Source organism: Halichoerus grypus, chromosome 11 (genome assembly GCF_964656455.1).
Source record: "Halichoerus grypus chromosome 11, mHalGry1.hap1.1, whole genome shotgun sequence".
Classification (NCBI taxonomy): Eukaryota; Metazoa; Chordata; class Mammalia; order Carnivora; family Phocidae; genus Halichoerus; species Halichoerus grypus.
The window spans coordinates 26,414,058-26,439,084 of NC_135722.1; the positions used below are offsets into that span (position 1 = coordinate 26,414,058).

Here is a 25,027-nt window from a genome sequence, read left to right on the forward strand (position 1 = left end):
ATCTGTATTTTTATAATCTACCAATAAATAATTGGAATTTGAAAACTCTTAAAAGTATCATTTACAATAAATAGCACCAAAAATATTTAGGATCTATATCTCTAACTATAGATCATATGCAGGATCTATTTGCCCCAAACTATAAAAGACTAGTGAAAGTCATGAATTATTAAAACTCAGTACATTGTTAACAGTTCAGATTTCCTCAAATTGCTATATATTCAAGGAAATCAAAGTCATAATTCCAGTGGGATTTTTTTTCTTTTCTGGTAAATACTTACCACTGATTTGAAAATTTATATGGAAAAGGAAAGGAATTAGAATACGCAAAACAATTTTGAAAAAGAACAAATTTGGAGGACTCACAACTACCCTTTTGTAAGACTTACTGTAAAGCTACAGCAATTAAAACAGTGTGGTATTTCTGAAAGCATAAACACATAGATCAATGTAAAGAATTGAGAGTTCAAAAACAGATTCATACAAATATGGTCAACTGATTTTTTGACAAAGATGCAAAGGCAATAAAAGGAGAAAGGACTCTTTTCAACAAATGGTGCTGGAAAAGCTGGACTTCCATATGCCAAAAAATTAACTTCAACCCATACCTCACCTTACACAAAAATAAAATAAAAATGGATCAGACTTGGGGCGCCTGGCTGGCTCAGTCAGTAGAGCATGCTACTCTTGATCTCGAGGTTGTGAGTTCAAGCCCCATGTTGGGTGCAGAGCTTACTTTAAAAAGGTGGGGGGTGGAGATCAAAGACCTAAATGTAAAATGCAAAAGTTAAAAACTTCTAGAAGAAAACAGAACATTTTTGTGATCATAGGTTAGGCAAAGATTTCTTAGGACACAAGCACAAATCATAAAAGGAAAAGGGATAAATTAGACCTCATTGCAATTTAAATTTAAATTTATCTTTCAGAGATACTTGAGGGCTGTGGGAATTCAGAGGATATAAGCACGAATTCTGCCTGGAGTAACTTCCACAAAGTGATTTTGAAGATAGTCTTCATAGGTAACAAAGTGTCTGTTAGGCTGAAAAAAATGGAGGGGCCATTCTAGCTAGAGAAGAACTTGTCCAAAGATGATTGTGAACGGGGCTTACAGGTGCCAGGAACAATGAGGAATTCAGTCATTATAGAAGAGGAAAAGTGGAAAGAGTGGAACCAGAAAGTAAAATATGGAAAGGGAGAATTTTTACATACTATTTTAATGTTTTTCCCCGGAAGCACTAAGAAGTATTTTACCGGTGTGAGGGATTCTAATCAGAAGCAAGAGATGAGTTCTTCCACAGGAGGCAGTGGGGATGGTAGCAAGAGAACTTCGAAGACCTAATAGTAAGAACTGGGTTGATGGTGATGATTAAAAGTACAAATGAAGCAATAACACTTGTCTGGAAGAAACTACTCTTAGATTCATATTTTAGAACAGAAATTACAAAAGCTTTGTTCTACAAATGGAAAGAGGGAATAATGATTGCAAAGTGCCCTGAATTGGGGAAAAAGGAGTATAAAACCTTACTAGGATTAGCCACATCCATAATGTCTTTGACTCTAACATTGACTTCCCATTATACTAATTTCCCTGTACAACAAAATGAGAATTTTTTAGAAATGTATTAACAGATATCTGGGGGATACCAGTGTCTTGAGTCCAGAGAGAAGCTAGGAAGTACATCACAAAACAAGGTTTAACTCTGAAAGCACCACTTTATTTATACAAAAGCGGTAGGCAGGAATATAGGCTCTACCACCAGACAAACCTGAGTGCAGACTCCAGCTGTGTCACTTACTAGTTGTAGGGACCTGCACAATTCATTTACTCTTGGCTATACCATCTATATATTGGAGATAACAGTGCATATCTCACAACATTGCTACTAGGTCCTAGCACAGAGGTGGTGGCTATTTTATTGTTATAAGTGTTTTCCCTTACCATGTTCCTTAAAATAGTTGACATGAGGCAGTGCTTCTTTTTTTTTTTTTTTTTTTTTTTTTTTTTTTTTGAGGCAGTGCTTCTTAAAACAGTTCCTCCAAATGTTCTCTTAACTACAGAGTAAAGTGAAACACACACCCAAAGATTTGCAGACATAGTCTGGAGCCTACACAAAATTTTTAAATTTTATCTTAATTATATTCATGTGCATGCTACACATAATATAACCATGTTTAATAGTAAAATATTAATCTTCAGGTAAAACTGACATACCAAGAAAATATGCCAGTTTATACTACAAAAGGGCCCCCAATACAATGCCTCATATCCATAAAGCCACCTCAAGATGTCTCAGATTAGAGAAGTCTGGATACAAACTACGTAAATTATGTGTCATGTAGTAGAAAGTAAAAAAAAAAACACAGAAGTTTTCAACCTAAACCCCAAAACTTTCCTACAGGGAAGGAGCATTAAAAAAAAAATAGGTATCTAAAATACCCACCTATGCATTTGTCCTGAAAATTTATCTAGACCTGCTTCAAGCTAAGAAAACTTCAAACCCAGTCTATTAGCATAAAAATAGTGGAAAGCCCTAATTATGAATCTAAAATTGAAAACTTTACCTGTTTTCTTCTTTTTATCAGAAGTAGCATCCAATGTATTTAAGGTCGTAGAGGCGCTTTTATAAATATCATGACTGCATACTCCAGAATCTTCTTCATCAGAAGAAAATGAAGATAAATGGTCCAAGTTTTTAAGTTCATTATCGACTTTTTCTGATGGACTGTTACCCCCAGTTTCAGACACTAACAGTGTGGGTGTCGTAGAAGAAGTCTTTGGAAGCGGTGGGGGACAAAGTGTACGAACAGTCTGGGTCCCTGGTCGTCTAGTCCTGTTGGGCATTCGGACGGCAAGAGTGGAAAACTGCTGCTTGGGCCCGGATTTCAGAAAATCTAAGAAAGAGGCAATAAATCCTGTTTTGACTTCTGGCTGTTTTTCCTCTACTTCTTTGATCTTCTGTCTCATTTTTTCTTGGTGCTGATAACCATCGTGGCAGCTTTCTGAGGAAGGAGGGGTGTATGGCAAATACACATCTGTTCCCCTTGGATTCTGGCGTTTGCCCTGGGCAGTTCTTTTTGACTGTTTCTGATTACTGTTGTCTTCCTCTTTCATTTGCCCCTTTCCGGGTTTTTTCTTCTGCAGGTTAAAATGCATTAAATCTTGGTTTTCCTCTTCAATCTTGACACCAACGGCCTCCCCAGGTTGGGCCATGGCCAACAGTGCAAGTGCACTTCTAGTTGGGTTCACCGACACACCGCTGTCATCACCCCCTAAGGTGAGCTCACTCTCCGATGCAGCACTCTCTCCACTTATACTTCTACTAGAAATAAACTCCTGGCTTCTGTTACTATTTAATGTATTATCAATAGGAACTTCGCTATCCTCTTCCGATTCATGATTGGTGGCAGATTGTTTCTTGAATGAGCCAGAACTTTGCTCCTGGGCTTCATGACTTGGTCCAACCACTGGTGAAATTACTTTAGATGCTTTATTTTGACCATTTTCAATATGCTGTTGATCAAGAGTCATTTTTGATGGGAGGGTAGGTACTGGTGAAAGGTTTACAGTGACTTGATTTCCATTTAAGGATATATCATTTATATTCTGTGGCTTTCCTACTGCAGTTGTTATGGAGTTAAAATCTGAAGTCACATGCCCAACATCTAATGACTGTTGAAAATGAGATTTAGAATCACCATCTTCAACTGCTGTAATGGTTTCATTTGAAGTTGACTTGGAAAAATCAGAAGGAGTAACCCCACAAGCTGCTGCTGTAGCTGCTAAGATATCATCTACATTTGATAAAATATTTCTCTCATCACTGAGAAGCATTGCCTCTGGGAAACATATTGATCCAAGAGAAACAAAATGATTCTTCGAATCATGTTGATTTGTTTCACTAAAATGGCCCTTTGTTGTTAGGTGTTGTTGTAATGGTTTTGAAGACTCAGAGAGGTCCATTTTCATGATTTCAGAAGTCTGAGGATGGAGTTGCTGCTGAGAATGATCACCATTGGTCTGAATAATATGACCATCCATTTGAAGGAAAGGATGTACTATTTGTTGAGGACTTTGAACACGCTGTACTTGTAAAGATGCCTTTACTTGTCCTAAACCCGCCTGCAGTATTGACTGCTGAAGAATTTGTAGATCACAGGTAGAATCTAAAAGAACCTGTGTATTAGGAAGAGAAGCCTGATGGCCATGCCCTAAAGAATGATTTGGAATTTGAATCTGAGATGAAGCATTGATTATTTGATCATGTTGCTCCTGGACCTTGGCTTCATGTACCTTGTGTATAAGAGCATGCTGCTGGGTGAGGTCTTTAGCATTCAATCTTATTTGTGGTGTTTGCATTAAATTAGTTGCCTTCTTAAGATCAAGGGTTGCTGCACTGACTTGGCCAATTTGTTGGGTAAGTTGTGTCACTGAACCAACCATGCTTTCTTCTTTTTTTGACCCTTGTAGGGCAATCCCAACAACCTGATCCTCAAGACGAGAATTACTTCTGATCACACTCTGAGAATATCTGTCCTCTGCCTTTGACACCTTATAAGCTGCTTCTTGAACATTAATTTCTCCATCAGATAGCCTTTGGGTTGATGACTCAAGAGATACTTGTGGCTGTAATACCTGTAACTCCTGCATTGGAAAATCCTCTTCTTGCTTTGAAGATGTATACACATTTGAATCAAGTTTTCTTTCAGCATAAGACTTTGGATCAGGGGAAGGTATGTTGTTCTGTAATGTCTGACAGTGGGTAGAGGATGCAAAAGATGATGACTGGACAGCAGGCAAAAACTTTTGGGACTGGGGAGATGATGACCCTTGAGTCTGAGCATTTTGGGAAGAATGCATAGAAATATAATTCTGGTTTGGACTAGAATCTGACAAATTCTGAGCCCGAGAGGCGGAAGAGTAAGAAAGAGAAGGGGCTGTTAATGTTAGGGACTGCCCTGAAGCATAGCTCTCTGAGGGACTAACAACTGACAATACTTGTGACTGAGATGAATAACTAACCTGTGTCTGGCTAACTGGTGATAAACCCTGAGAATGACTAGATGAATAACTTTGAGACTGACTAACTGAAGATAGATCTCTCGTTTGAGCAGGGTAGTTCTCATTTGTAACTGAAGATAATACTTCCTGTTGATTAGAGGAATAATTGAGGGTCTGATTTTCAGAAGTTATAGTCTGAGATGATCCAGAAAAAGTCAATGTTTTATATAAGGATGGCAACTTCTCGACTTTGTTGGACCTATACACCTGTGAATGAACAATAGATGGCACATTATGTGGCTGTCCTAAACCGTAATTCTGGGACTGACTGACTGATAAAAGGCTTGGTAGCTGCGCTGTAGAATAAATCTGTGCTTGGCCCGATATTACAGAACTTGGATTATGTAAAGGTTTGGAATAGCTTAATGTTTGCACAGGAGGAATTATACTTTGAGGTTTGGGGGTCTTAGTTGACGTTAGTGGTTGTTTCGTAGAACAGCTTTTTACTTTTGTGGTAGAAGGAGGAAACCCTGATGATGGAATTGCAGATGAGTAAGACTGAGCAAGATCCACTGACACCTGGGAGGTCTTCTGTTGTAATCCTCCATTGCTCACCTGAGTAGAATCTCCGATCGGGCTACAGGATAAAGATGACTGCCTGCTTGTTTCCTGAAAATTAACTACACTTGCATTTGATAGATAGCTATGTAAGGAATGCTGTGAACCAGTCAGTTGTGCCTGAATAGACTGGGTACCTGAAGGCCGCTGATGGTGTTTAATAACACTACATTCTCGAAGAAGAGCTCTTTCAATGGAAGCAGTAGAACTAGTAAAGAGAGTTGAACTGTAGGCTTGAGGAGTTTGCTGGGCTCCCCCAAGTGCTGAAGGCAACAAACTAAATTGAGGTTGTAAAAGATGGGGTGCAGACTCTTGAGCTGAGCGGTATGTTGAAGACTGAGGTGGTATGCTGTTACTTAACGCAGAACTGCCCAGGCGCTCAAATGCCAAAGCAGTTGGAACAGTTCCCTGGGAAGTCTTGATCTGTAGCAAAGGGTCGTGAGGATTTAAAATTCCATTTGATGTAGTGTTAAAAGATGAATCCTGAAGCACCAAAGGTGAGGTGGTAGCAAAGTTTCTATTGCTGAAGGTGGTGGGATGCTGATAAGCAGAGAGGGCAGAGGGTGGAAGTGTTCCAGTGGTTGGCAAAGGTCCAGTAACAAACAGCTCGGTTGCTGCTGAGGAATGCATACCTAGGAAGAGAAAACAAAAAAATTTATGCAATTACAGCACAAATACACACACACGTCTTCATAGTAGAGACTTAACATAACCTTTAACCCATTAAAATCTCTAAGACTGAAAAGCCTGACAAATTAGTTGTGTGTGTAAATTTCAAAAACTACATTTCAAAAACAGCTAGCTTTCTTTTTTTATTTTTACTTCTGAGAGAGTGGGTGTGCGTGTGGGTGACGGGGGGCAGAGGAGAAGAATCTTTTTTTAAGATTTATTTATTTATTTTAGAGAGAGCAAGTGAGCACAGGGCAGAGGGGCAGAGGGAGAGAGGGAGTCCCAAGCAGACTCCACCTTAAGCATGGAATACAATGCAGAACTTGATCTCATGACCTAAGCTGAAACCAAGAGTTGGTTGCTTAACTGACTGAACCACCCAGGTGCCTTAAAACAGCTAGCTTTCTTAAAGCAAAAACAAAATTACAAAGGTATTAGCAATTCCTACCTATATAAATGAATTTATATATGTTAGATAAGGTCACCTGAAAATTAAAATAAAAATGTGGCTGGGTGATAGACATTGGGGAGGGTATGTGCTATGGTGAGCACTGTGAATTATGTTAAGACTGATGAATCACAGACCTGTACCTCTGAAACAAATAATACATTACATGTTAAAAAAAGAGAGAGAGAGAAGATAGTAGGAAGGGAAAAATGAAGGGGGGGAATAGGAGGGGGAGACGAAACATGAGAGACTATGGACTCTGAGAAACAAACTGAAGGTTCTAGAGGGGAGGGGGGTGGGGGGATGGGTTAGCCTGGTGATGGGTATTAAGGAGGGCACGTACTGCATGGAGCACTGGGTGTTACACGCAAACAGTGAATCATGGATCACTACATCAAAAACTAATGATGTAATGTATGGTGATTAACATAACATAATAAAATAAAATTTTAAAAAATGTACATAATCTCTAGTGATTAATTTATCCTGAAATCTCAATGCAATAGCATCAGACAAGCTAAAATATTCGTAACATTAAAATTAAACCCAAACTGCCTACATTTAACATGATAAATAAATCTAAAAATAAACAGTGAGGTTAATACTGCAAAGTTTCTTTTATCAAAATATATACATTTTGGGGGCACCTGGGTGGCTCAGTCAGTTAGGCGTCTGACTTGATTTTGGCTAAGGTCATGATCTCAGGGTCGTGGAATTGAGCCCCGCAATGGGCTCCTCACTCAGTGAAAGTCAGCTGGAGATTCTCTCCTTCTGCCTCCCCCTCCATGCACTCTCTCTCTCTAATAACTAAATAAACCTTAAAATACATATATATACATATGTATATATACATATATACACACTTAAAAATATCTTGGATTTCAACTTTCAGCTTCCTGTGAACAAATTCCCAAGATAATAGATGCATGCTTATCATAAAAGGCTGATCAGAAATTAGTACTGTCAAGGAGATTTATTACCATTTCAGGAAAGCATTCTAGCCACATATAGCAAAAGTTAACGTATACTCTTATGATCTCAAAGTTCTACTTCTAGAAATTTATTTTATGGAAATAAGTGGAAAAAAGATATTTGTACAAGATACTCTTTATAGTTATTGTGTGTGCTAATAAGTAGAAACAACCCATATGTCCATCAACACAGGATTGATCAAATAATTATGGCATAACTGATTAATACTATTGCTATAAACACTGATTAAGTGGATATATATGTCTTGATATACAAAGATATCAAAAAAGAGTAAATATCAAACTGTTAACTCTTCTCTACAAAGTGGGACTGTAGTAAGGAACTATCACTTTCCCTTTTGTAGACCTTGTTATTGTTTACATGTTTTTTAGTGAACTGCCATTAAAATTTTTTTAGTTAGGGCACCTGGGTGGCTCAGTTGTTAAGTGTCTGCCTTCGGCTCAGGTCATGATCCCAGGCCCAGGGTCCTGGGATCGAGTCCCGCATCGGGCTCCCTGCTCCATGGGAAGCCTGTTCTCCCTCTCCCACTCCCCCTGCTTGTGTTCCCTCTCTCTCTGTCTCTCTCTCTGTCAAATAAAGTAAAAAAAAACTTTAAATTAAAAAATAATTTTTTTATTTAGAAAAATAGGGGAAAAAAGATTCTTTGGCCCTTTCAAAAACCTTCTCTCACTTCTTCCCATTAAATGTCAAAAAAGTATTAGTACTATGAAGACAGAAAATAATATAGTTGCACTGAAAAGAATGAATAACACTTAAAATTTATGTTTAAAATAATACAATTATAGAAACTGGAACAGAAAATCTAAGGGGCGCCTGGGTGGCTCGGTCGTTAAGCATCTGCCTTCAGCTCAGGTCATGGTCCCAGGGTCCTGGGATCAAGCCCTCCCTCGGGCTCCCTGCTCCGCGGGAAGCCTGCTTCTCCCTCTCCCACTCCCCCTGCCTGTGTTCCCGCTCTCGCTGTGTCTATTTTTGTCAAATAAATAAATAAAATCTTAAAAAAAAAAAGAAAATCTAACTAAATATATATAATGTACAATTATTCCAGGAAGCAAAAAATGAAACTACTTTGTTTTATAATATTCTCTTTTATGTCACACTAAAACATTATCTCCTTGGAGCATATTGAAAAGCTCTATTAATGGAATTAATTCATGTAATATAAATTCATGTAACGGAATTTACAGCAGAATGATAAAGTATTATTTCCTACCGCTACTACTTTAAAATATCTCCTCAAATATGCTATGACATTTCTTATTCTTTAAAACAAAACCTTAAAAAACCACCTAAATTTCCTGTCACCCTGAAAAAGGTAAAAACATATACGAATAACTTTGGGGGAGAAATAGTTGAAAAATGGAATGTATATATAAATAAGGAAAATACAATAGTATCAGCCTATAATGGCCTTTACTAAATAGTGATGTGATCTGTTCAATTCTGGGTAACGTTACATAACTCTAACGATGAAATCAGTCCCAAGATTGTTTTTTACTATACTACCTACTCAGCCTAAAGTCACGAAGATAAATGAATTTAATTGTTCACAAAAAAAAAAAAAAAAAAAGATAAATATGTGAGGTGATGGATTAACCAGATGGAGGGGGAGTTTTCACAAGGTAATGCACAGCAAATCACCACAACGTACACTTTAAACATCTGACAGTTTTATATGTCAATTAGATCTCAATAAAGCTGAAATGGAAAAATAAAAGAAACTGAATGTTTGCTTCTATTAAGTAGACAAGTAATCTTAACTTAAATTGCCAGATAAGAACTTTATATCTAGGGTTTATATTTAATAATTACTTCTTCAACTTGTTAGTTTTCATCAGAGTGATAAATTTGAATTCTGTCCCATGTAAAATTGTGAAAAATTCCAGGTTTTAAAGTTCGCTGAAAAGTCAGTAATTACTCTCAGTCACACTACATAATGACAAGGCCATAAAAAGTGTATTTTTATCAGCATTTCGTCTGGACTTAAAAATTCTGAAAACAAAGAATCACCTGTCTGCCAGGATGGAGCCCTGAATTGTGGTAAAAGAGTAGTTCCTGAAGAAGCAGCCTGAGCAGTTCGGGATTCAACAGCAGACAGAAAGTTCATCACTGAAGATTCTTTAGTGTTAGTGCTGGCGCTGTTCACACTAGTATCAAATATTCCAGAAAGACCTACATTTGAAGATAAAATAGATCATCAAGTAAAAATATGTATTAATATAAAATTGTTATTTTAAAAAGGAATCTCTGAAATTTGAGGCCAAAAGCTCTACAGCCCTATACTGTTTTGAAATAGCAAACAGATATTAGTTTGACCAAGTATAGTTATAATTTAAAATCCCCAAAGATCTATGAAAAAAGATCTCCTCACCAATTATATAGATATTCTCTATCAGTAAAAGACAAAGCTTTTGATTTCATTTTCATTTTCACTTTTCCCCCGGCTCCATTACGTCCTGCCCACATTCATAGCCCAATATGTGAAAACTGATTTTTCTTCTTAATCACTAAATGTAGCCAGATTCGTTTTATAAGAGCATTTTTACCAGTTGCCTGAGGTGTGGTAGCGTATCCAGGAAGCTGATGAGAGGCTGCAAAAGTCTGTCTCTGAAGGAGATCTGTTTCAGAGTGTGAGGGATGTCCTTCTTCATAGCTTAAACTAAAGGATAATAAAAAAGAAGTGACCAAAAACACATAGCTCAAACAACAGGATCAAAACATCTCTAAGAGAGCAATTATCAAAAGTAGCAGAAGTCTTTGACTAAATTCCTGACCTACACATCAATAGATCAAACACAGTATGACAACACTGTCAAAATGGGGAAAATATACTGATGATACACTAGGAAGAAAAATTATGATGCATAGTACTTTCCTTAATTCAACTTGACTGCCTTTTACTGGGAGAGAAGTGACAGGGTATAGTAGGAAGAGTAATATCCTGAAAAACGGGACAGCTCAGTTCATTGTCCGAGTTCTACCTCTGGCTTACAGTGTGATTTCAGTAAGGGACTTAATTAATGTCAGACTAAATTTCTCAATCTGTGTGAATGAAGGACTAGACAAAATAATCTCTTTTTTTTTTTTTTTTAAGATTTTATTTATTTATTTGACAGAGAGAGACACAGCGAGAGAAGGAACACAAGCAGGGGGAGTGGGAGAGGGAGAAGCAGGCTTTCCACTGAGCAGGGAGCCCGATGCGGGGCTCGATCCCAGGAACCTGAGATCATGACCTGAGCCGAAGGCAGACGCTTAACGACTGAGCCACCCAGGTGCCCCGACAAAATAATCTCTTAAGACCCTCTAATTCTAACATTCTATGGAATATCAGATAACTCATATTAATTGATAATTAAAATAACTCACCTAGAAAATTTCAAGTTTGGACATTTTGAGAGTAATTCAGAACAAGATATTTTTTCTCCCCTTGATTTTTACTTTGACTATTTTAAACCCACAGAAAAATTGAAATAGTCCAATGAAAAACTTATACCCGTTACTTAAGACTCAGTCATTGTTAACATTTTACCTTTGTTTTATTTTTCTTTATACACAGATATAAACACACACACACTTTTTTTGTTAAACCTCTTGAAAGTAACTTGCAGACATGACACTACATCTTTAAATACTTCAGCTGTATCTCCTAGGAATCAGTAATGAGGTCATATTCCAATTTCCCAATTGTTGCCAAAATGTTTGGGATTTTTAAAGCTCTTTCTTCTTCTTCTTTTTTTTTTTTTTTTAAGATTTTACTTATTATTTGACAGAGACACAGCAAGAGAGGGAACACAAGCAGGGGGACTGGGAGAGGGAGAAGCAGGCCTCCTGCTGAGCAGGGAGCCCGATGCAGGGCTTGATCCCAGGACCCTCGATCCCAGGACCCTGGGATCAGGACCTGAGCCGAAGGCAGATGCTTAACGACTGAGCCACCCAGGTGCCCCTTAAGGCTCTTTCTATGTAGAATCCAGTCAAGTCCAGAATTCCACTTGGTTATGTCTCTGTAAATTGAGAACAGTGCCTCTAATCCCAGATCCCTTTTGTCTTGATTTCATGGCACAGACTCTTTGTTGTTGAGGAATCCAAGTCAGTTGAATGTAGACTATCCCAAATTCTGGCTCTGTCTGATTGATTCCTCATGAGAAGTACGTAAGTGATATTTTGTACTTCTTATTGCATCAAATGAGGATGCACATGTCTGTCTGTCTCATTATTGGTGATGCTAAACTTGAAGTGGTTAAGGTACATCTGTCAGATCTCTCCATGTAGTTGCTTTTTCTCCTTTGAAATGCAATTGTGAGGTGTTACTTTAAGACTGTAAATATCTTATGCCCAACAGCCAAAGGTTTCAGACATCATCCACTAATGATCTTTAATTCAATTATCACACTGGAGACTGGAATTGGTAGCTTTCTAATTACATCATTCTTTTAATATTTAAAAGGTAGTCTTCTTCTATAAAATAAAAATGAGCTTTCCCCCCTTTTCTCCCTCTCATGTACATGATATATATACTTGCATTTTCTTATTTTTCAAAAGTGTATACATCTTACACTTCAAAAATGTATCATTGTAGACTTTTAAAAATTGAAGTATAGTTGACATATAAGATTAGTTTCAGGTGTACAACACAGTGATTCAACAATTATACACATTATGAAATGCTTACCATGACACATGTAGTTACCATCTGTCACCACATGTTATTACAATATTATTGACTATATTCCCTGCTAGGAACATTTGTATACAAGTCTTTCATGGACATATGTTTTCATTTCTCTTAAGTTAAATATCTAGGAGTGGAATTACAGGGTCATAAAATAGGTGCATGTACCATTTTACATTACCATCAGTAATGAATCAACATTCCATTTTTGTTTTACATTCTTGTCATGACATGATGTTTTCAGTCTTCCTTTTTTAAAAAGATTTATTTATTTATTTATTTTAGAAAGAGAGAGAGAGAATATGAGTGGGAGGGGCTGAGAGAGGGGGAGAATCTCAAGCTGACTCTGTGCTTAGCGTGGAGTCCGACGCAGGGCTCAATCCCATGACCCTGAGATCATGATCTGAGCCGAAACCAAGAATCAGCCACTTAACCAACTGCACCATCCAGGCACCCCATCAGTCTTTTTAATTTTAGCCATTCTAGGTAGGTATAGTAGTATCTCATCATGGTTTAATTTGCATGTTCTTATAGGCTGACAGGCTATTCTTTCAGCTCCTCTTGTCAAGTTTGTTCCATTTTTTTGCCTTTAAAAAAAAAACGGGTTTAGTTAGCTCTCCTATTGGGTTTTAAGAGTTTTTCTTATATTCTGGATCCACATTTTTTGTCAGATATATGTACTGTGAATGTTTTCTTCCAATCTAATGGCTTGCCTTTTTATTTTTTAGTGTCTTTAAATAAAAAGCTTTCATCAGTTAGTTTTATTGTGGTAAGAGCATTTAACATGAGATCTCTCCACTTAACAAAGCACGTGATACCTGCACTACATCCTACAGCAGATCTCTAGAGCTTATTCCTCTTGAACAACTGAAACTTTATAACCTTTGAACAACTCTCATTTCCCCCTTCCCCTAGCCTCTGGCAACCACCATCCCACTCTCTGCTTCTGAGTTTGACTAACAAGGTTTTAATTTTTGATTAACCTGATTATATTTTTTTTTCTATAAAGTCAGTACTTTTAGTGTCACTAATATATTTACCTACATTTTCTTCAAGTTTTAACGTTTTAACTTTTATGTTTAGATCTATAAATTTTTTGAGATAAGGGTAAAGATTAACTTTTATGTTTAGATCTATAAATTTTTTGAGATAAGGGTAAAGATTCATTTTTTAAACTTCAAAAATTAAGGTATAATTTGCATACAATAAAATTCACCCTTTCTAGTGTACAGGTCAGTGAGTTTGGATAAGTACATAAATACTGCAAAAACTAAGGGAGAGAACAGTCCCATCATTACAGAAGATTCCCCCTGCCCCTCAGTAGTGAACTCTTCCCACCATCTCCCAAGGATCTATTCTCTGTCCTTATAGTTTTGCCTTTTCCAAAATGTCGAATGAACAGTATCATTTAATATGTAGCCTTTTGTGTCTGGCTAGTTTCAATTAGCTTAATGTCTTTGAGATTCATCCATGTTTTTATTTTATCAGTAATTCATTACATTTTATAGCTGAGCAGCATTCTGTTATATGGACGCATCAGAGGTTAGTGCTTTTTTTAAACCCATTAAAAAGTTTAAGGACCTTTGGGTTCTTTCCTGTTTTTAGCAATTCTGAATAAAGGTGCCATAAACCTGTGCATAAGTTTCTGTGTGAAAATAAGGTTTCATTTCACTTGACCTAGGGGGGATGGCTTAGTTACATGGTAATGTTGAACTTTAGAGAAACTGCCTATTTTCCAAAGTGGCTATCCTTTTTGCATTCCTCCAGTAATGTATGTGGTCTGACTCTGCATCCTCACTGGCACTAAGTATTATCAATTTGTAAATTGTTTCTTTTGTTTTTAAAAATTTTAACCATTCTAACTGGTGTGCAATGGTACGTCATTGTGTTTTTTTTTTTTTTAACATTTATTTGAGGGGGGAGGGACAGAGAGAGAGGGAGAGAGAGTCCTAAGCAGACTCCATGCTGAATGCAGGGCCCCATGTGGGGCTCAATCTCACAACCCTGAGATCATGACCTGAGCTGAAAACAAGAGTCAGCTGCTTAGCTGACTGTGCCACCCACGTGCCTCCTTCACTGTGGTTTTATTTTTATTTTTATTTTTTTAAAAGATTTATTTACTTGACAGAGAGAGACAGCAAGAGAGGGAACACAAGCATGCGGAGTGGGAGAGGGAGAAGCAGACTCCCCACCAAGCAGGGAGCCCGATGCAGGGCTCGATCCCAGGACCCTGGGATCATGACCTGAGCCGAAGGCAGACGCTTAATGACTGAGCCACCCAGGCGCCCCTTCACTGTGGTTTTAATCTGTATTTCCTTAATAACTAAGAATGAGCAGCATCATTTGCTCATCTACCATGCAGAAATCTTTGGTAAAATATCTACTCAAATCTTTTGCCTATTTTTTATTGGGTTGTTTGTTTTTTTATTATTGAGTTTTAGATTTTGCCTATATGTTCTAGAATCAAATCCTTGGTGAGATACATGTTTTCCAAATATTTTCTCCCACTCTGTGGCTTTCATCCTTATAACAATGTAGTCAGAACAGAACCATTAAAAAAAATTTTTTTTAAAAAGATTTTATTTATTTATTTGACAGAGAGAGACACAGCGAGAGAGGGAACACAAGCAAGGGGAGTGGGAGAGGGAGAAGCAGGCTTTCCGTGGAGCAGGGAGCCCGATGCAGGGCTCGATCCCAGCACTCTGGGATCATGACCTGAGCCGAAGGCAGACCCTTAACGACTGAGCCACCTAGGCCCCCTAGAACCATTTTATTTTTAAGTAATCTCTACACCCAACCCAGGGCTCGAACTTACAACCCCAAGATCAAGAGTCGCATGCTCCACTGACCGAGCTAGCCAGGCGCCCCTATGAATTGTATTTTTGCTGTTGTTGCTGAGAGATCTTTGCCTACTCCAATAGCTCAAAGGTTTTCTCTTCTGATTCCTTCTGGAAGTTTTATAGTATTACTTTTTCCATTTAGGTCTATGATTCATTTGGAATTAATTTTTTGTACATGGTGTGAGGTAAGTCTTGGGATTCATTTTTTAAAAATTTGGGTATGCAATTGTCCCAGTACTCTATATTGAAAAAACTATCTTTTACCTATTGAATTGCCATGGCATCTCTTAAAAAAAAATCAACTAGCCATATATTTGTGGTTCTCTTCTTAACTATTTTGCTATATCAATATGTTTGTTCTTAGGCCAATAACACACAGACTGATAAATGATTCATTCAGGTTGTACAAAATTCCAATCTTGTTCTTCAAAATTACTTTGGCCATGCCAGGTATTCTCATACAAATTTTAGAGTCAGCTTGTCAATTTCTACAAAAAACATTTCACTGAATCTATATACACATCAATTTGGGGAAAACTACCATTTTAAAAGTACTGAGTGTTCTAACCCATGAGTATATTTTATTTAGGTCTTTAATTTCTCTCAGCAGTCTTTTGTGGTGTTTAGTATAAAATTCTTGCAAGTATTTTGTTAAATTTATCCCTAAGTTTCTCATTTTTCTTATTTTATTCTAAAATTTTTTAAAAATTACAGCTTTATTGATATGTAATTCACATACCTTAAAGGTCATCCTTTTAAAGTGTACAAATCAGTGCATTTTTAGAATATTCAAGTTATGCAACCAGAACTATAATCTAATTTTAGAACATTCTCATTGCCTCAAAAATAAACCTGTACCCATTAGTATCACTCTGCATATCCCCCTCCATCCAACCCCAGGCAATCCCTAATCTACTTTCTGTCTCTACATATTTGCCTACTCAAAAACATTTCACAAAAATGGAATCATATTATGTGGGCCTTCTGTGACTTTGTTCACTTAGTAGAATGTTTTCAAGGTTCATCTATGTTACAAAATGGATATAACAGTAGATCATTCCATTTTATGGCTGAACAATATCCCATTGTATAGATATACATTTTGTTTAGCCATTTATAAGTTGATGGACATTTGGGTTGTTTCCACTGTTCGGCTATTATGAGTTATGCCGCTATGAACAATCGTGAACAAGTTTTTGTGTGGATGTGTTTTCTCTTGGGTATATACCTAGGAGTGGAATTTTTTAACCATATGACAACTCAAACATGTTCAACATTTTGAAGAATGGCAACCAAAATGGCTGTACCATTTTACATTCCCACCAGCAATGGTTAAGGATTACAATTTCTCAACATCTTTGCTGATACTTCTTACAGCCTGTGTTGTTATTATAATAGCCATCCTAATAGGTGTGAAATGGTACCTCATTGTGGCTTTGATCTGCATTTACCTAATGATGTTGAACATCTTTTTTTTTTTTTTTTTTTAAGATTTATTTATTTGTGGGGGCGCCTGGGTGGCTCAGTTGGTTAAGAATCTATCTTCGGCTCAGGTCATGATCCCAGGGTCCTGGGATTGAGTCCTGCATCAGGCTCCTTGCTCAGTGGGGAGCTTGCTTCTCCCTCTCCCTGCCGTTCCCCGCTTGTGCTCTATCAAATAAATAAATAAATAAAATCTTTAAAAAAAAGATTTGAGAGAGAGAGAGCATGCAAGGGACAGCAGGAGAGAATCCTCAAGCAGACCCCTGCCGAATGGGGAGCCCAATGCAGGGCTCAATACCATGACCCTGAGATCATGACCTGAGCGAAATCAACAGTCGGATGTTTAACTGATTGGGCCACCCAGATACCCCCATTTTGAATTAATTTTTGTACATAGTGTAAGGTAGGAGTCTAACTTTATTCTTTTGCTACTCATTTTGAATATAATTTGAAATTCTTTAATAATAAACAACTAAATAGCCAGCTGTTATTTTCAAAATATTCTTACCATTTTATCTGCTTTTCAAATCATCATAGCAATCATGCTTTATATTAAAACAATCTAGGGGTGCCTGGTTGGCTCAGTTGGTTAAGCATCTGCCTTTGGCTCAGGCTGTGATCCCGGGGTCCTGGGACCGAGCCCTGTGTTGGGGCTCCCTGCTCAGCAGGTAGTCTGCTTCCCTCTCTCCCTCTGCCCCTCCCCCGTTTGTGTGCGCTCTCTCTCAAATATAATCTTTTTTAAAAATTAAAAAATAAAACAATCTACACACATATATTTCCTTGTCCTGTCAGCTGATGGAGCCTAGAAATGAAGACTCCCCAGTTGCAAAGAGCATACTTCTTACCCAGATAATGGCTCCTAATACCATACTTCAAGAAAAAGGAACCAGTGCTCCTTGAAGAAATGGTTGGGTCATTCTAGTACTGGGGCAGGAAATATAAAAGATATGAATCTGGAGCATCTTATAGTACCACAAAGTAAGAAAGGGCTCAGGAAAAAAAAAGAAAGAAAGATGGGGGAAAACCCCTACATTTATAAGGGCATGTTAAGGGGTAAAAAAATAAATAAATAAAAACAACAATGGCATGTCAAGGGGACAGAGAAGCCAATTAGAAGAGCTCCTAATGGCAAAAGCTGGAAGATTTTAACCCTTATAAAAATCTGATGTGAAGTCACTGGTTTGTTGACATTGATTATTTTTAAAATTTTTTAAAAAGTTTACTTTATGGTTTTGGGTTTTTTTTTCAATACTAATCTCTACACCCAACATGGGGCTAGAACTCACGACCCCAAGATTAAGAGTCACATGCTCAGGGTACCTGAGTGGCTCAGTGGGTTGAGCATCCAAGTCTTGATTTCAGCTCAGGTCATGATCTCAGGGTCCAGAGACTGAGCCCAGTGGTGAGCTCTGTGCCTTGGCAGGGAGTCTGCTTGTGGATTCTCTCCCTCTGACCCTCTACCACTCATGTTCACACTATATCTCTCTAAAAAATGAATAAATAATCTTAAAAATAAAAAAAGTCACACACTCTTCCAACTGAGCCAGCCAGGCGCCATGACATTGTTTATTGCTTTAAACAAAAGCCAGATTTTTAAAGTTTTTAAAAGATTTTTTTTTTTTAAGATTTTTAAGTAATCTCTATGCCCAATGTGGGCCTTGAATGCATGACTCCGAGATCAAGAGTCACATGCTCTATTGACTCAACCAGCCAGGAGTCCCACAAAAGCCAAGTTTAAAAAAAAAAAAAAAAAAGATCATCCTGGAAAAAAAAAACCATATCTCAAAACATGGTCAACAAATTCCCATATTTGAGCCAATGTAAGATCTCCTTTGAATAAATGTCCTTCCTCGCCTCCAAGGCCTGGATGGGTGGTAGGGAGAAAGAGAGAACTTATACTATCCCCAAACATACTCCAAAAATTACAGGAGCTAAGGCCTAGAGAAGAGGAAGGAGCCAAGAGATAAGAGTCACAATTGTTTTAATCTTCATATTCCCAGACCAGCATGAAACTTCAATCTTCTATCCCCTCTCCACACACTCAAAGTAGGGGAGATTCAGTGTTGAAGATAAGAAGGATCAGAATTTTGCAGGGGGTAGTATCATCTTCCTTCAGTTGCTGTCACTTAAATGCCAAATTAAAAACTGATATTTTCCTAAAAATTAAAATGAACGAAGATTAGTTATTCAGTTACTACCCTCTACCTTAAATCTGAACATTTTTTTCCTAAGCTTCTTAATTTAATTAATTAATTAATTTTTTTGAGAGGAGGAGAGAGATGGTGAGGCGGGGGGGGGGAGGCAGAGGGAGAAAGAATCCCAAGTAGGCTCCACGCCCAGCGCCAAGCCTCCTTCTCACGACCCTGCGATCATGACCTGAGCCAAAATCAAGAGTCAGATGCTTAACTGACTAAGCCACCCACATGCCCCTATACTTCTTAATTTTAATTTGTTTAGCAAGAAAATTAAGTCTTGGGGCGCCTGGGTGGCTCAGTCATTAAGCGTCTGCCTTCGGCTCAGGTCATGATCCCAGGGTCCTGGGATCGAGCCCCGCATCAGGCTCCCTGCTCAGCAGGAAGCCTGCTTCTCCCTCTTCCACTCCCCCCGCTTGTGTTCCCTTTCTTGCTGTGTCTCTCTGTCAAATAAATAAATAAAATCTTTAAAAAAAAAAAAAAAAGAAAATTAAGTTTTAAGGCAGATGAGAAACCGGAGACAAAAAATCTCATCTAAATGACAGTTTGTGCAGTGATGATATATGATCATAAGAAAAAAAAGTTTTTGAATGTGTTACTGAGAATAAGCTATCTTATGGTTTATATCCTGATAGTCATAACATACAAATCTACTCCTTGGGTAGCATACTCTTATGTCCATAGTAGCTAAGAAACACATTCCAAGTTTTAAAATCAATTAGCAAAAGTTCCATGAAATATGTTAAATCCCAGGGAAACAAGCCAGGACTTGCACACAAGTAATAAATTACTTAAGCACTGAATGAATGATTTTGCCTTATGTAGTCCTATTTAGTTTTTAAAGATTTATTTATTTATTTTAGAGAGAGAGAGCAAGGCAGGGAGGGGCAGAAGGAGGGTGGGAGAGAGTCTCAAGCAAATTCTGCACTGAGCAGGGAGCCCAACACAGGGCTCGATCCCATGACCCTGAGATCATGACCTGAATCAAACCATGAGTCAGACACTCAATGGATTGTACCACCCAAGCACCCCACCTTAAGTAGCCCTATATTACTCTCTTCTCAGTGTTAGAAGAATTTGGCCACTGAAGATATAGATATTCTGGTATAATAAGGACAAAATTCTCTTTAAGCTTTGAAAATATGGTTTTAAACTTTTCATAGTTGAGAAAGATAAAAACCCTGGATTGGAAATTAGGAGGCCCCAATTTCAGTCCTGATTCTGCAAACAACACTAGAAGACTTTCAGCAAAACATGTAATCTTGTAGAATCTTCATTTTCCTATCTATGAAACCTAATGCTCTTTGTATTAACTCATATTCTGAGTCAAGCTAAATATTTTTACTTCATCTATCATACAGTATTTATTCTTTAGTATAAAATCTGTCTTCAAAATTGAGTACAGAGATAAATCACATGGAGCTCATGTAATTAACTTTCCTTGTGGAACTCTACCATGCCTGTCCCACTCATACCTAAGTGTCAAGTATTTTATTTTAGCTAATCATAGTCTGAGAATTAAGAACAAAAACCTGAAATATAGGAATAATCAGCCCCTGGGTGGCTCAGTCAGTTAGGCATCCGACTCTTGATCTCAGCTTAGGTCTTTTTTTTTCTTTGAAAGAGAGAACGTGTGCACGTGTGCGGATGGGGTGGACAAGGATGTGGAAAAACTAGAACCCTCATATGTTGCTGGTGGGAATGTAAAATGGTGCAGCCACTTTGGAAAACAATTTAGTAGTTCTTCAAAACGTTAAACACAGAATTACCATAAAGACCCAACAATTCCATTACTAGGTATCTACCCAAGGAAAACGAAACATATGTTTAAATATTTTTATGCAAATGTTCACAGCAGCATTATTTGCAAAAGCCAAAAAGTGAAAACAACCAAATATACATCAACTAGTGAATGGATAAACAAAATGAGCTACATCTATGCAATGGAATATTATTCTGCTATTAAGTACTTATAGTATTGATACATGCTACAACATGGATGAATCTCTAAAATATTATGCTTAGTCACAAAATCCAAACACAAAAGAACATGTATTTTATTATTTCATTTATATGAAATGCCCAGAAAAGGCAAATCTAAACAGACAGAAAATGGATTAATGCCTAGGGCTAGGGGTGAGAATGAGGAGTGATTATAAATGGGCACAAGGTTTCTTTTTGGGGTAATGAAAAGGTGGGAAGATTAGACTGTGATGATGTAAATATACTAGAAATCACTGTACATGATATAGGAGAATTTTATGGTGTGTAAATTAAATCTCAATAAAGCTGTTAATTTGAAAAAAAGAGATGGAAGAATCTGGCTTAGATTCACTATCTCTAAGGAAATGGGCAATGTATAGCTTGAGACTTCATTTGCTCATTTGTAAATGAGCACAGGTAACTCCTATTCACTGTATCACGTAGGCTCTTTAGGGCCATTAGAAGTGGGTTCTGTAGAGTATCAGCAGGCATAAGAGAGGAGTTTGAGTATTATTTGTCCAATCTCTCCATCCCAACCATGATTCCAGCCAAGCCGCATCCCTCTACAACTATAGCTCCTTCTGGGCTCCAATAACTTGTAGCCCCACCCCTTCATGGGCCTAGATGTGGCTTCACACAGCTACAACTCATTCAAAGTCTCATTAACCTTTTTTGGTTCCCTTAATCCTGCCCCCAACTATAAAACTGAGCCCCTCATTAACATGAATCAAAGGAATAAAATTATGTTTCAGGCAGGGCCCTTAACTGATAATTAGTGTAAAGGAAGTACAATTGGTACTTTGTACCAACAAATTATTCTTTGTTTTTTTTTTTAAAGATTTTATTTATTTGTCAGAGACACAGTGAGAGAAAGAACACAAGCAGGGGGAGTGGGAGAGGGAGAAGCAGGCTTCCCACCGAGCAGGGAGCCCGATGCGGGGCTTGATCCCAGACCCTGGGATCATGACCTGATCTGAAGGCAGACGCTTAATGACTGAGCCACCCAGGCGCCCCACCAATGAGTTATTGTTAAAACAAGTATGATTTGTTGAGATAAGTAAATTTAACTGTTCCATACATCTTTAATGATCTTTACCAAAACAATCCTATTTCATTTTATACAAATGATACACTAAGGTTGGTTAAACAGGTGTTTTTCTTTTCACTAAGAAGGTGAAATGAAGACTAGTATGGTATTTCCTGCCTAGTGGTGTGGTAGAGCATATTCAAAAATCAGTCTATCAGTTCCAAATATCATTCACACAAAGAGAGACAGATTTTGGCATTTGTAACAGATGCCCAAGAAAAACGATGCCAAAGTCAAGGCTATGAAGAGTTTCCGTCTGTTGTTCTGTCAGGAAATAAATGAAATGTGATGGTGATGTGGCATATGCTTGGCTATGTTCATAGCAAGAGACACCACAGCCTGGGCTGGACACTATTCCAAAATTCCATTTCATCATCTTCCTTTTTTATTTCTGTCATCACCTGCATTACTGACCTTTCCTTTGAACAAAGACAAAATTTTCAGATCCAACTTTTCCCATCTCCAGTATTTTTATGGAACACTTTTCTTTTAGAAGAAATACATCTGTATGGCTACATGCAAAAGAATGAAACTGGACCAGTTTCTCAGGCCATACATAAAAATAAACTCAAATATATTAAAGACCTAAATATTAAGACACGAAACCATAAAACTCCTGAAAGAAAACATAGGCAGTAAACTTCTAGACATCAGCCTTAGCAATATTTTTCTGGATTGGTCTCCTTAGGCAAGGGAAAAAAAAGCAAAAATAAACAACTGGGACTATATCAAACTAGTAAGCTTTTGCACAGCAACGGAAACCATCAACAAAACAAAAGGGCAATCTACTGACTTATGAGAAGATATCTGCAAATGACATATCCAATAAGGAGTTAATACCCAAAATATATAAAGAACTCATACAAGACCAAAAAATCAAACAATCCAGTTAAAAAATGAACAGAGGACCCAAATAGACATTTTCCCAAAGAAGACATATAGATGGCCAACAGACACATGAAAAGATGCTCAACATCACTAATCATCAGGGAAATGCATACCAAAGTCATAATGAGATTATCACCTCACAGCAGTCAGAATGGCTAGAATTAAATAGACAAGAAATAAACAATGTTGGCAAGGATGTGGAGAAAAGGGAACCCTCACGCACTGTTGGTAGGAATGTAAACTAGTGCAGCCACTGTGGAAAACAGTATGGAGGTTCCTCAAGAAATTAAAAATATCATACGATCTAGTAATGACAGTTACTAGTCTAGTCTAGTAATGACAATCTATTGACAAGAAATACACAATATAATAATTCTACTTCTGGGTATTTACCCAAAGAAAACTAAAACACTAATTCAAAAAGATATATGCACCCCCATGTTTACTGCAGCATTATTTACAAAAGTCAAGATATGGAAGTAACCTAAATGTCCATCCATAGATGAATGGAAAAAGATGTGGTATGTGTATTTACACAATAAAATATTCAGCCATAAAAATGAAATCTTCCCATTTGCAACAACATGGATGGACCAAGAGGATATTATACTAAGTGAAATGTTAGAGAAAGGCAAATACCATATTTTACTTATATGTGACATCTAAAAACAAAACAATCAAAAAACAGAAATTAGGCCATAAATACAGAGAACTGGTAGTTGCCAAAGGGGAGGGGGGTTGGGAAAGGGGCAAAATAAGTGAAGGGGATTATGGAGCACAAACTTCCAGGGGCACCTGGGTGGCTCAGTTGGTTAGCCATCCAACTCTTGCTTTTGGCTCAGGTCACGGTCTCTGGGTCCTGGGATTGAGCCCCGGGATGGGCTTGTGCTGGGTGTGGAGCCTGCTTGGGATTCTCTCTCCCACTCCCTCTGCCCTGCCCCCCACACACGGTCTTTCTCTCTCTCTCAAAAAATAAAATACATAAAATAAATAAGTCACAGGGATGACTAGAACAGCATAGGGAATACGGTCAGTAATACTGCAGTAACTTTGTACAGGGACAGATGGTAACTACACTTATCATGGTAAACATTTCAAAATGTACATAAATGTCAAATCACTATGTTGTACACCTGAAACTCATATAATACTGTATGTCAACTATACTTGAATTAAAAAAAATTTAAAAAGAAAACCAGGGGAAAAAAAACCCAAATACATCTGTCAAAGCAAATTATTTTGTGATTCAAATTGTTGCAATGTATTAACTACTACTAATGTCCAAACATTAACATATTCATTTAAGAGGTAGACAAAAATGGTCATGTGGGCCCTGGATGATTATATCTAGTTTCAGGCTCTGAAGAAATTACTAGAAATGAACAAGCATGCAGCTGGTTATTTCTCACAACACATAACATAGTTCAAATTTCCAGGATTCAAATGTGTAGGTGCCATGAAATGTTTTTTATTTTATTTTATTTTAATTTATTTATTTTTAAAGATTTTATTTATTTATTTGACATAGAGAGACACAGCGAGAGAGGGAACACAAGCAGGGGGAGTGGGAGAGGGAGAAGCAGGCTTCCCGCTGAGCAGGGAGCCGGATGCGGGGCTCGATCCCAGAACCCTGGGATCATGACCTGAGCCGAAGGCAGACGCTTAACAACTGAGCCACCCAGGCACCCAAAATGTTTTTTATTTTAGCTTCTTCATTGTATTTTTTTGTTTGTGGCCTAGTTCCCTTACCAAATTAAATTTCTTCCTTTTATGAGAAACTAGTACAGCTGAATTTTTACTGTACCACAATTTTGTTCACTATTAACATGGTCTAGGATTTCTGGCATTAGGTAAGTCAAGTCTGTCTAAAGATATTTATCATAACAATTCACATTTATATACCTTTGATTTCTAGACAAACATTTATACACCTTTGATTTAATATAAGAACCTAATAATATTTTATAGAGTAGAGAAAAAGATTTTCAGGTAAATCAAAATCCAAAGTTATAATATTCACTTTGATACTCAATATACTATTTTTTCTTCTCTACAAATTTTAATAAAAATTAACTGGAAATTTTCTATAAGCTCAAAAGTTTTGCTACTTCTGTTTCCTTAAGGATATTTCCAGAAATTTGTAAGCCCATTAACCAAAGACT

At 37.4% G+C, this 25,027-nt stretch overlaps 1 protein-coding gene across 4 annotated transcripts in view; it reads right to left on the minus strand.

The window, feature by feature from the left end:
• The window catches only part of QSER1 (glutamine and serine rich 1), a 78,395-nt gene that overhangs the window by 33,676 nt on the left and 19,692 nt on the right, over positions 1–25,027 (minus strand). For 3 of the 4 annotated variants that reach the window (XR_004915524.2, XM_036086360.2, XM_078058240.1), the window contains 3 exons: positions 10,271–10,383; positions 9,735–9,896; positions 2,563–6,249 (listed from right to left, as the gene is read on the minus strand). Coding sequence is in view for 3 of the 4 variants with exons in the window: in XM_036086360.2 (XP_035942253.1) it covers positions 2,563–6,249; positions 9,735–9,896; positions 10,271–10,383 (3,962 nt within the window). In the remaining variant the exon portion in view is untranslated. Of the gene's footprint in view, positions 1–2,562; positions 6,250–9,734; positions 9,897–10,270; positions 12,981–25,027 lie in introns of all 4 variants that reach the window. The other variant, XM_078058239.1, reaches the window with a different exon arrangement.